The sequence below is a fragment of the Haliaeetus leucocephalus genome, unplaced genomic scaffold (assembly GCF_000737465.1).
Source record: "Haliaeetus leucocephalus isolate CR32 unplaced genomic scaffold, Haliaeetus_leucocephalus-4.0 Scaffold151, whole genome shotgun sequence".
Lineage (NCBI taxonomy): Eukaryota > Metazoa > Chordata > Aves > Accipitriformes > Accipitridae > Haliaeetus > Haliaeetus leucocephalus.
The window spans coordinates 12,366,135-12,378,541 of NW_010972587.1; the positions used below are offsets into that span (position 1 = coordinate 12,366,135).

A 12,407-nucleotide genomic window follows, 5' to 3' on the forward strand; every position below is an offset into this window, starting at 1 on the left:
TGTATATTCTGTTCTAGATTTACAAGTTACTTTACTGAAACTAGTGTAAGTCATGCAAGTCACTTTTACAGAGAAAACATATTTAAAATAATGAAATCTGAAATACACTTTCATATTAGGACACATAACTATGTTACCTGGGCTTCTCGTAGTTTTGCTGTAGTATTTTGCTGAAGTGTCTGCTGTTCCTGGTGCTGCTGTTTTGCCTTGTCTAATTGATGTTGCAGTTCTGTTGAATTTGCTGCTTTTTCCTTTAGCTGAAAAAAAACAAAACCAGAAAACAAACAAACAAACCAGACTAATGAGTGAACAAGCACCAGTCAGTATGCCAATAGTGCTCCATGTTCATTCTGATGCTAAAAGATTTTAGTCTAAACATTAATATTTGAAAACTGGTATAAAAATAAAAGTGTGTAATGCTAGTTAAAAAATCAAAATCTAACCAAAGCATTCATTACTATTAATAGGTGAGATTCTATTTCACAAGCAAGAACTATGAAACAACTATCAGACATATATGTATTTTAGCTCTCAAAAATCTAAAACACCAGAGATTTTTAGTAAGTTTTTTCCAACAGTTGTTAAGGTGTAACATGACTGATAATATAGGTACCTGTAAAACAACATTATTATTACTATTATTAGCAGTTTTAGTAGCATCTTCAGTTTAGCAGTCTCTCCACTTCTATACTGGTCAAGGCTTTGCAAATTAGCTACAGAAAAGCTTTAAAGCTTTGACAACGTACCACTTACATATTTGGCCAATCCCCATACAGGCAGCAGAAAATCAGCAACATATACAAGATGCTCATTAAAACAAACAAAAATTATTAAAACAAGTGTTTTCTGCCCATCCACCCCACTCAGGTTCTTAACTATCAATGACCTGCTGTGCCATGTTTACTTTTTCTTCATGTAGGGCTTTATCTTACAAAAATATCTACACACAAAACTTTACCCATATAGGCTAAGGTGCATCTAAGTCTTTTTTTCTTAAGATCCTTAGACAAAGCTTGTAAGCGCAATATGGACATCTTCTGTTCATCTGTAAAGCACCATGAACATGCATGCATCCGATGAGCATTTAGCCTTACAAAAATCTATAATGCAAGTGGCATTTAGGCAGATTTTGACAATTTTACTGTAAGACTTTAACAGTATTAGTCAAATGAAATTCCCGTAAGGACAAACTTTATAAACTGCAACATCACCACAAGTATATATACAGGCTACTATCAGAACCAGAACAAACTAGAGTCTGCATAAAAGCCCCTACCTGCTCTTCAGCACGAGAAAGTTTTAATTGCAGATCAGCGACCTGCTGCTCTTTGTCCATCAGTTTCTCGCTAGAGAGCTGCCTCTGCTCCTTGAGCCGCCCATGCGCTTCCCCTAGCTGGCGCTCTGTTTCGAGAAGTTTACTGTGCAACTGGAAAAAAAAAAAAAAAAAGTCTTTTTTTTTAGTCATTCTTTAGCCAACAGCGCTGTATTTTAGACTCACTTTGTGCAGTGTTTACCTTAAGTTTTCATAACCCAGAGTAAAACAACTACATGAGCTCCTGAAGTCACGTATGTACATCATACACCTCAGAAAAACAAATTATGTTAAAGAACAGCATCAACTGCACAAGCATAACAAACACTCAAAAAAGTAGGTTGGATGGACTCAGAAACATCCTCATTTATCTACAGAAGCCCTTCAATATGAGTTACAGAGATTTACCAGAAACACAAAGAGGGCAATCCTTCAACGGCATAAGGACTATCACGTAAAACAGTGATGCTTAGAGCAACCTCATCTTGCACAGGGCACGCCCTCACTCCTGCAGATCCAGTGGCTGAAGCACCATGCCTTTACCTGCTCCGCTGGCTCCCACAATATTTACATTGCTAGACTAGTAAGAGCATAATTCTTAGCTTGACCTGGCTGCGTCAGCGGCATTGTTATCTCTGCGGAGAAGAGACAGATGAACCTTCAATGTAGGGTACGCAGTAACTTCCATGGCTTATAGTCCAGCACCTTCTAGGAGCAGAGAGTAAGTAGGGACCTGCGCTCTTCCAGCTGGACGTAAGCCTGCCTCATCATTTTTTCAGTCATCAGAAGCAGTACTGCACCATCTTCAAAGTGCTATTCACTGTTACAAAAAGCGCTCTCTATAAAATCAGCTCTTCTTCTATTTGAAACTGTCACTAAAGGTCCTGGGTTACCTCCTGCCTGCTTCTACATGAACACATTCACGGACACACAAATGAACTTTCAACTCAAGGCAAAAACAGAGGATGGATCAGGCCTTGCGGCACAGCAAGAACTTTCTACAGCTATCAGGATGAATGAAGGTTGCTTCCCTATGAATTTATGTCCAAGACCCTTGAACCACCCACCTTTTAACTCCAGGTCCTCCCTTCAATATCCCTAAACCTTTCTCGTGCTTTCCTCAAATTCCTAATACGTAGGCAAAAGGCAGCACAACTTTGCTGCTCGCTGCAAGCTACCACTTGTTGACCAGCTGGCTGCCTAGCAGGACAGAAAAAGGAAGAGTGGGTTTTATAACACCAAATCTTGCCCCCAGCCATTGAGGGGGTGAGGCATGAACATAAGTCTCTCTCCTTTACCCAGCTGCCTGTTTCCACAAGAAATTAAAACTGAAGAACCTAACACTGAAGACCTTTGGGCTATCTGTCAAAATTCGTCTGAAGTTATCAACCAATGCAAAAGTTACAGAGGATGGAGACAGGGGAAACAAATGTGTCTATGCCTTATTTTCTTAGGAAACCAAGTTAAATTATTTGTTTATATGTCCACAACCACAAAAACTGTGAAGGAAAAGCTGTTCGGCACGTGGCCAAGATGCTGATTGCTAACTGTGACTGCACAGTTCAGAGACACATAAGAGAAGAGGGAGGACAGGGTGAGGAAAGAGACCATAATCTCTCCTCCAGTGATCAAGAACATTTGTCTTTTTCCACAGGAATCACTAAATTATTAATACTTCCTCCTCACTAAAAATACGAACAAGAGCTGGAGGAAGAAACCTAATGAAGAAAGGGTGCAACAAGATAACTATTATGACTGCTCATGGTTATGTTGATACTCGGAGAGAATATTTAGAAAGGGGGAAATCAGCAAACAACATTTTACAAAAGTCACTGCTATTACAGGCACAGTTAAGTATTTCTGAAGGACTTTAAGACTGACTTTAAGTAAACAGAACCATAAAATCCAAAATTAACCTATGTTACAGAATACAAAAATCATAACAAATATCTAGACTTTCAAGACAATCAAGTAGATTCAAATTTTCTCAACAACAACAGTATTTATTAGCAATTAACATTTCTTCAAGACTGAAGCAGCCCATATTTTCTTGTGTTACCCACTTCCTATTGTTGTGCTGGAACCAACATTATCATTGAAGTTTCCTTCCATTGTGAAGATCGCTTTCTTGACATCACCCAAATTCTAAAATATACAAACTCAACGAGACATGCATCTCTTCAAATGAATTTTGATAACATGGCAAGGATTCTTTGAAAATGTGGTTTGACTAAACAGCTATACATATTCCTTCATAAGCAGCATTCATTGTGTCAACATAAACTATTGGACTACATGCATAAAAAGATAAATCCCTTAAGGGAACAAATTAAGTGAACAAATAAAAGAAATTTAGTCTTTTCACAGTAGTAACCAAACTCTTGTTTGAAGGGAGAGAGAGGAAGAGAAGTTTTTGCTTGGCTTTAATTTTATTTTATACCATGTATGAAGGGCTTTTTTTCCTCCACTGTTCTTTTACAATACAATTCTAAAACACATCCTGAGATCCAGCAGCTTGTTCAGGTTTTCTTGCTTAGACTGTCTTCCTTCCCAACGGTATCACCAGAGAATGTGCAATGCCTCCATTTCCTTTCATAGGAATTCATTCTTCAATGCTTTATTCACCTTCCTCCTCCTTTATTTTCCCACCCAAAAATCCTTCCTCAGGCTGAAGCCGGAATTCAGCTCAACCTCTTGGCTGTGCTTCTGAACTTGCATAGATGTTGCCTAGGCAGACTGAGGCAGTTTTACCAAGTGAGGATTCCTAAGCAGATAACTAATATAATTATCTCCCCTACCCCTGACAGAAGACTGATGGGAGAAGGAAAGTCATTCTGGGGATGTAATACATACATAAATGGAGTTTTGCCAAGCCACAGTTCTTCCAAGATAAACTATACACGCACAGCCTGCAACTTAATCTATTTCAGACTTGACAAAGGGTTGAAAATTGAGAAACGCTCACTTCAAAATGATAAAGCTTTAGCGAGAGATTAAAATGAAGTATGTCACACTAACAAAAAAATAAAAGATTATTTTTTCCATCTTAGGACTGAACATGATTCCTGATGTACAAATATTTATCCAGTCTAACACACTACTCCCCAAGACACTAGATAAAACGGAGTTCAACCAGCCTCAAATTTCAGTATGCTCAATGTTATATGGAAGTCCTGCTTCCGTAACTCATTGGACTCAGCAGAACAATACGTAAATGGTGGGGGGACGTATGCTCTGTGTGTTCTCATAGCTATTAGCAATATAAAGGGAAGGTCTTTGTGGAGAGACACAAAAGGAAGCAATATTAAGACTTCACATGACCCTGCTTTTCACACTAAGTATTCCCTACTGTATTCACTGTTCAATTTTAAAGCAAATCAAGCATTGTTCCGTTCTAATGTAAAACGAAGACTCGCTTTTCCGAAACTTCTTATAGAGGAGTAAAATCACTACTAGAAGTGAAACTACTTCCGATACTCTACCTGAATTTGTTTTTCTCATAACCTGAATTCATTATAACTTCAGCTACCTTACTGAACCAGAATAAATAACCTTGCTGACTTCTTAGGATTAGTCTATTACCATATTTGTCATGGAAACTCAATATTCCGGGTTGCCCTGTCATTTGACAATACTTCCCTTATTTCAGGGAATGCATCAACAAAAAAAGGGGAGGGGAAAAACTGCAGGATGAAAGAAGAGTTCATTTAACACTGTAAGAGGAAAAGAGTAGACAAAAAACCTGCCTCAGATCAGCTAAAACCTTTTTTCTTCACATACAAAAGGAAGTCATATCAGAACATGAGAAATAAGCTACAAAGTTCATGCTCATTCAGCCTTAATCTTCAAACCTGAAATTATAAAGATAGTTTTAAGAAGTTCCAGACAGAATAGAATTCGTAAGCTTTTCCCCTTTCAGAGAAAGGGGAATTATACTACAGATAGACAGATTTTACATTAGCCTTCCCAGAAATAAAAACATAGAAAGGTGGTTATAACTGTAGATCTTGCTAAGTTTGATTGTGACACAGGATCTACAACTATCCTCATTTGTCCCTGACAAGAGGTTGGACCTACTAAAAAGATTCAGACAAATACCAAAGGATTTCTGCACTCTTATCACAGCTTCTTCTTTCTGCCTGTTCTTTTCCTTACTTCTCTAAGGGGAAGAGGTGATTGTACTTCATTCTCTGCAGTGTTAGGATGAATGCTTTATATTTATTCAAATACCAGCTAGCTTAAGGAAATGCAGATGCATGTGCATGAAAAACATGCATACACAGTTAAAAAACCCTAATGGGATGGTAGGATGGTCTAGAAGGCTTAAGGAACCTTACCTGACTGAGCTCACTTTGGAGTTGCAGGCCATGCTGCTCTTTTTCCTCCCTCTGCTGCTGGAGCTGTTTACATTCTGCCTTGAGATGCTGGTACTTTGTCTCTACTTCGGACAACTCTTCTTTAAGTTTCTGGCTTGCCTCCCCCTTCTCACCTAGCTCTGTCTGTAATCTCTGTATCGAGGCTTCAGATGCAGACAGCTTTGCCTGAAGCTGTTGGCAGTCCAGGTCTTTCTGGTGAAAGCTTGCCTGCACGTTCTTCTTACTCACAGATACTTCATTGTGTTTTTCTTCTAGCTGGGTGTAGTCCTGTTCCTTCTTCAGCAGCTTCTCAGTCAGACTCTATGAAGAGAGTTACACAGCAATTCAAGTGCAATTCTGCTTACAGCTTTTTAATGCATTATACAAATTTCTTCTCAAGTGTTCATGCTGAACAGTGAAGAACTTGCTCAAAAACATTATTAAAGAAAATATTGACCTCTATTTCTTATTACACAAGTTAATTCTGGAGCCCATACAGCACACAGTTTCAACTGGAAATACTATTTTTCATATTCTCACATAAATCTACTTCCTCTAAGAACACCACATAAACTATTTCTCTATCCTAAAGACTAATTTGCTTTCCCTGAACGTTCAAATTCTAGGTTATTACAACTGCATTTGCTTGGGGAAAAGCTGAAATACTAATTTGACTTATTAGTATACAGAAAAACTTTTCAAGTATCACACAACTTCCTAAGCAACAACATTTGTGGTTTAATTCCTGTGTAACACTGTGCAGTCATCATGCTGGTCATTTTTAGAAGTATCCTAATTTTGCCCTGTCACTACACTTAACAGCATGATCTGCTATCCAAATTATGGAAGAGAATCTATTAAAACTAAGAAAATCTGTGATGTTGATAAATGACAGAATGAAACACTCATGATTTAACCTTCATTTTAGAAGATGATGTTTTTACATTTTCATTCATACCATCTAATTTCCTTGCATACAAATCAGCTCAAAGAGGATGGTTGCTTTGAGTTTGAAAACACTAAAAATCAGGATTCCCTAAAAGAAAGACATGAACATCACTGAGCGCCAGATTTTAATTGCCACAATAATAACAGTAAATACTGCAGGGTCTAAGGTCATACTATTGAATTTACATGCTGAGACAAATACTGGGAAAAAAAAATTTACAGATAATTTTCAGCTATTACATAATTCTTTTTATCAAATTTCATGAATTAATCAAAACTATATTCAGATAGAAATAAATATCTTCATGGACAAGATATAATTCCAGAAAGTTTGGGGGTTTCCCCAAGCTTAGCTGGGGCAGTAACTAGAATTTCAGAGATCTCAAAGAAGCCATGAGAACCATTTCAATTTTCCAGTGGCACTTTTTGAAGCACAGAAATACAGTTGCAGGGAGGCCCTGGTCATCATCCAACCCAGGTAATTCATTCCATCTTCCTGAAATGTACCAGCAGGTTCCATTTATTGCAGCATCTTACTGATATCTCTCTCAGTGGAGCGTTACTACAAACATCTTTTAAATGCCTGTGTTCTTCCTGCAGTTTTAGTGACTACTATATTCTCTAGTGACCCTTTCAATTAAATACAGAAAAATAAAGGACACTTCTAGCATGTCAGCCTGAAATAATGCCAACATTGAGGTCAGTTTTATGTATCAAAATTTCAGACAGTTCTGAAACTTTGGAACTCTCTTCCAAAGAGAAGATAGATAGTGCCGTAATTCTAGCTATGCTGGGCATCTTAAAAGTGCACTTCTGCACGGTATCCAGGGAAGAAACCTGTTTTGCCAGAAGAAAAAGCTGTAAAATTATTCAAATAAGTTGAACAGTTTCATTCTTTACAGATTTTAACAAATGATGACTATATTGGTAGTTATAAACCATATACAGACACTTTCATTTTACAATTGTGACAAAATAAACAGAAGACTCTATAACAAAAAGAGAGGTTAGAAAACAAGCAATCTTGCAAATGACAACTCCAGCAGTCCAACAACCCATGTGAGAACAAATATAGTTAATACCCTATGTGTCCACTGAAAAAAAGTACATGCTTTCTAAAGCATACAACTTAGCCAAAAATTATGGGTCAAGATTAAAGTCTGGCTATTGAATTCTAGCCCTGCAGTAGTATATTTTGAAACATTCCTTGAAAAATAAAACAACTTGTTGCTGTTACAGTTATGCAGAAATTTTTATATATGCATATATAAAATGCAGGAACAGAGCACATGAGGAACATACTGAGGCCAGGTGCCCTCTTAACCCTCCTGAAGTCAGTGGCAAGGCTCCCACTGCTTTTAGAATATATTTCACCCTCAGAACATAAAATAAAGTTGCAATTCTCTTTTCATTAATGACCAGACAGGATCATTAATACTTGAACTGAATAGTGTTCCTGAAATAACACCACACCACAGAACCTTCTTTATCTTCTTTAGAGCTAAGGTATTAATCTCACTATTATTTCATAACAAGATCCACACGTCACGTAGAACTGCTGTGAGTTACTTTATGAAGAGACAGTGCAGGGCACTAACTTAAATTTTCAAGGAGGTGAGGGGGAAGAGAAACAGTCAGTGTTGTCTTGAAGCAGACTGAGACTCTGGGAAGCTTTCAGGAATGCTACGTAAAATGAAAAGAAGCAAAGCGTCTTACCCATCACCTTACAAGCGATCCAAAGGACAGCCAAGAGCAGCAGGTACACACAGCTGGAGATGCTGCTCCACATCGTGCACTGCTCTCCTCTCTTCCTCCCCGGTCTGACGATCAATACAGCGATGAATACCAGTGTTTAAAGCCGCTGCCCCTGGCAGCCGAACACCCTCTGCAGTCACGAACAGCCAGAGCCGCAAACAGCTACTGCTGCTTTGACAGGAGAAGAGCTGGGTTTGCCCCACAGCCCGCTACCTCCGTGCGCGACTGAAGCCTGTGACAGACTCAGGGCCACGGAGCTGCCAAGCTATGGTCGTTTAGGTTACATCAGCGGACTCAGCGGTGTTTCCTACTTGGATGCATGTCCCAGCTGCATCCCAGATATATCAAGGGGTATGTGGGCACACGCGAGCCACCTCTCTTCCCCAAGCCTTGATTTCCACAGAAAAGAAAGAGGAAATGAGAGTATGTTACAGGACTCAACAAAGAGCCCTGAGCCTTCAAAGCTCACAAGGTACAAGGGGGAACGCCGCACTGATCCCTTCTTTTATAACTGCTCCTTGGAATACACGTCAGCAGTGACAGTGGCCAGGCATTAAAGAACGAACTCTGTGGTCACTGATCAAATTTCAGAATAGTTACGTCAGTAGAAGGTTAGAAACTAAGCATCTTTCCCTGTAGATAATGGATCACAAAAAAACCCACATGCAATGGGTTTAGAATTACAGCAAGTCTTATACTTCAGGGAATACGCTGGTTTTACACACTAGGTCTCTCCTGGGCTACAGGACATTACTGGCCTCTGCAAGGCAAGCCAATCCCCGTAATTACAGTGTTTTATAAACGAAGGAAAGGCAGTTCCTGCTGGTCTCAGAGAACTGATCTTATCTGCTTGTCATCTGCTCTTCTCAGTATAGCTCCTGAAAATGTAAGAAACAGCTTGCTTGCTTGAGGTTGTACATAAGCTTGAAAAACTCTGCGTCAATGCACAGAAATATCTTCCCACTTTGCAATGGAATTATAAATGGATGTACATATCAAAATGCAATATATTCTATCCTGCATTAATGGCTCCTCCCTCTTCCCTGACAGCTTCATCAAGGACAGCAAACTGTTTGAAGTGGGAGCAATTTCTGTTATTTGGGAAGCTAGTCCAACCTTTTCCAATTCTAGGTCCAAGTCCTCCAGGGCCAAGATTCCTTGGCTAGCATACCATTCTTATGCATATCGCTTTTCCAAAAAGCTGCATAAAGAGGTGGCTGTAAACTGCTTTAAGTCACTGAAACTGAAAGAGGAAAAGTAGCTCGCTGCCACTTCTTCCTATTCCTCAGGTGGTATTTGGCATTAACCTGACACAGCAGAGGACACTCTCTTGAAGTATGGTTATCTTATGCATCGATCTGTTTCACTCCACATTGTTAATGGGATAGCAATATATTCAGGCAAGAGCTCTCTATTGTATAGAAATAATTTTGCCAGAAGCTTGATTCAGCACTGCTGGTCTGCGGAAAAGTACGGCATGACAATTCTTGCCACCTCAGTTCTGCACCTGATTGAATGAGCCAAACCAAGAGTCATGCTACTAAAGACAAGTTTAATTTACCGAATTTTAATTGCACCTTCTTATATTCTTTGCAAATGCTGCTTTAATATTAGATTATCATCACAGAATGGTTTGTGTTGGAAGGGACCTTAAAGACCATCTAGTTCCAACCCCCCCGCCATGAGCAGGGACACCTTCCACTAGACCAGGTTGCTCAAAGCCCCATCCAACCTGGCCTTGGACACTGCCAGGGATGGGGCAGCCACAACTTCTCCGGGCAAACTGTTCCAGTGTCTCACCACCCATATTGTAAAGAATTTCTTCTTATATCTAATTTAAATCTACCTTCTTGCAGTTTCAAACCATTGCCCCTCATCCTGTCACTACAGACCCTGGTAAGAAGTCTTTCTCCATCTTTCCTGTAGGCCCCCTTTCAGTACTGAAAGGCTGCTACAAGGTCTCCCCGAAGCCTTCTCTTCTCCAGGCTGAACAACTCCAACTTGCACAGCCTGTCTTCATAGGAGAGGTGCTCCAGCCCTCTGATCATCTTCATGGACCACCTCCAGACTCATTCCAACAGGTCCATGTCCTTCTTATGTTGGGGACCCCAGATCTGGACACAGTACTGCAGGTGGGGTCTCACCAGAACGGAGCAGAGTGGCAGAATCCCCTCCCTTGACCTGCTGGTCACGCTCCTTTTGATGCAGCCCAGGATACGGTTGGCTTTCTGGGCTGTCAGTGCACATTGCTGGCTCACATTGAGCTTCTCATCAACCAACATCCCCAAGTCTATCTCCGCAGGGCTGCTCTCAATCCACTCATCGCCCAGCCAGTATTTGTGCTTGGGATTGCCCCGACCCATGTGCAGGACCTTGCACTTGGCCTTGTTGAACTTCACGAGGTTCACATGGGCCCACCTCTCAAGCCTGTCAAGGTCCCTCTGGATGCCATCCCTTCCCTCCAGCCTGTGGCCCACACCACACAGGTTGGTGTCATCAGCAAACTTGCTGAGGGTGCACTCAATCCCACTGTCCATGTCGCCGACAAAGATATTAAACAGCACCAGTTCCAATACTGATTACATTAAATACACACTGTTTGGTCTTTGCCCTTTCCTATTTTCCAAGATTGACAAGGTTGCAGGTAAATACATATATGTAATGTGTACAGTTCAGATACAGTCTTATATATACACGCAACAAAAAGCAGTATGCATCTTTCTCTTTGCCTCCTTTCCTCCCTTACCTCCATTTATTACCCCACAACATATGCTTTCTTAATGCAAATACAAAATACAGCAAGGTCAAAGCACTTTGATGAAAGCTCTCAAGGAATACTTATAAGTTGAGAAGCTTCTGGAATTTATTTCCATTTTCTACCATGCATGACTGATAAATGGCCAGAAAATATGAAAGGAGTACAATCTAAAAGCTAAGAAATGGGAAAACCAATGAAGAGAGCTCAATATGTCTTCTGAATTATGATTTTTAGGCAAACATCGTAATATTTCAAAGGCTCTTTTTTCTTTTAATGTGTGAGATGACAATACTGCTTAATAATAGGTAAGCATAAACTGCAGCAATTAGAAATCTGCAATCATAACAACCCATAGGATTTCAGTTGTAACATACTGATGATCGTTAAAATACAGCGTTTGCTTGTACATTATGATATTCCTCGTGTTAAGCAAAACGGCAAAGGAATTCTCAACTTCTGCAACACCAAGAAGTGTTTTGTTACAGTCTTCAGTGCTTCCCAAGGCAATGTGTGACGTGTTCCCATTTCAATGTGAGCTGATAAGCATAGGAAACAACAGCATTCTCACCTGGTTTTTTTGTTCCAGCTCTTTGACTGAACTTTGAAGTTTTTGCAGCTCCTGAACATACACAGCTACCTCCTGAGGTCCTTTGGCAAGCTCAGCTCTTAACTGGTTAATGGTAGCCTGAACAGACAAACAAAAAAATCCACATTTAAAACAACGCTCTGCATGCATAACCCAACAAAAGCAAGATGTCTGGTAGTAAAATAAAAAGCATCTTGCATACAGATAAACAGCTGAAGAAAAAAATCACCTGCAAACTAATCTCAGAGCACCATCAGCTACCATTGAGCATAATTTCCCAGTTGAGATTCATTCATGTCCTACTTCAGAAGACAAAAATTGGCCCCAGACCAATAGAGAATGCCAGGTTGAGCCCACAACTGATGAAAATCACAACAGATTATCCGTTAATTGTTATCACAGTTCTAGCTCAAGGTGAAACCCTCCCAAGCCATTGCAGTTACATGGCCAAAATCTTTGCCTCCCTGGTAAGGAAAATGTACTGGAAAAGGCACTAGAAGTGAGTCTGGCATCCAATGCAAACTTGGTGTGTGACTTTTGGGCACATCAGCCCTGCTGGTCAGCATAATCAGGGGAACAATACTACCCCATTAAACAGGATTGGTACAAAACAGAACATATCAATGACTGCACGGTATTTGAATACAGTAATGGAAGCAAACAAGAAAAGCACTTTAGATGGGTAACAATGGC

The 12,407-nt window shown here is 39.9% G+C and overlaps 1 protein-coding gene across 1 annotated transcript in view; it reads right to left on the minus strand.

Annotated features, from left to right (window-relative positions):
- The window catches only part of EEA1 (early endosome antigen 1), a 70,399-nt gene that overhangs the window by 24,270 nt on the left and 33,722 nt on the right, over positions 1–12,407 (minus strand). The window contains exons 10-13 of the mRNA XM_010561979.1: positions 11,697–11,813; positions 5,650–5,988; positions 1,277–1,426; positions 138–257 (exon numbers count right to left, since the gene is read on the minus strand). Coding sequence (XP_010560281.1) covers positions 138–257; positions 1,277–1,426; positions 5,650–5,988; positions 11,697–11,813 — 726 coding nt within the window. The remainder of the gene's footprint in view (positions 1–137; positions 258–1,276; positions 1,427–5,649; positions 5,989–11,696; positions 11,814–12,407) is intronic.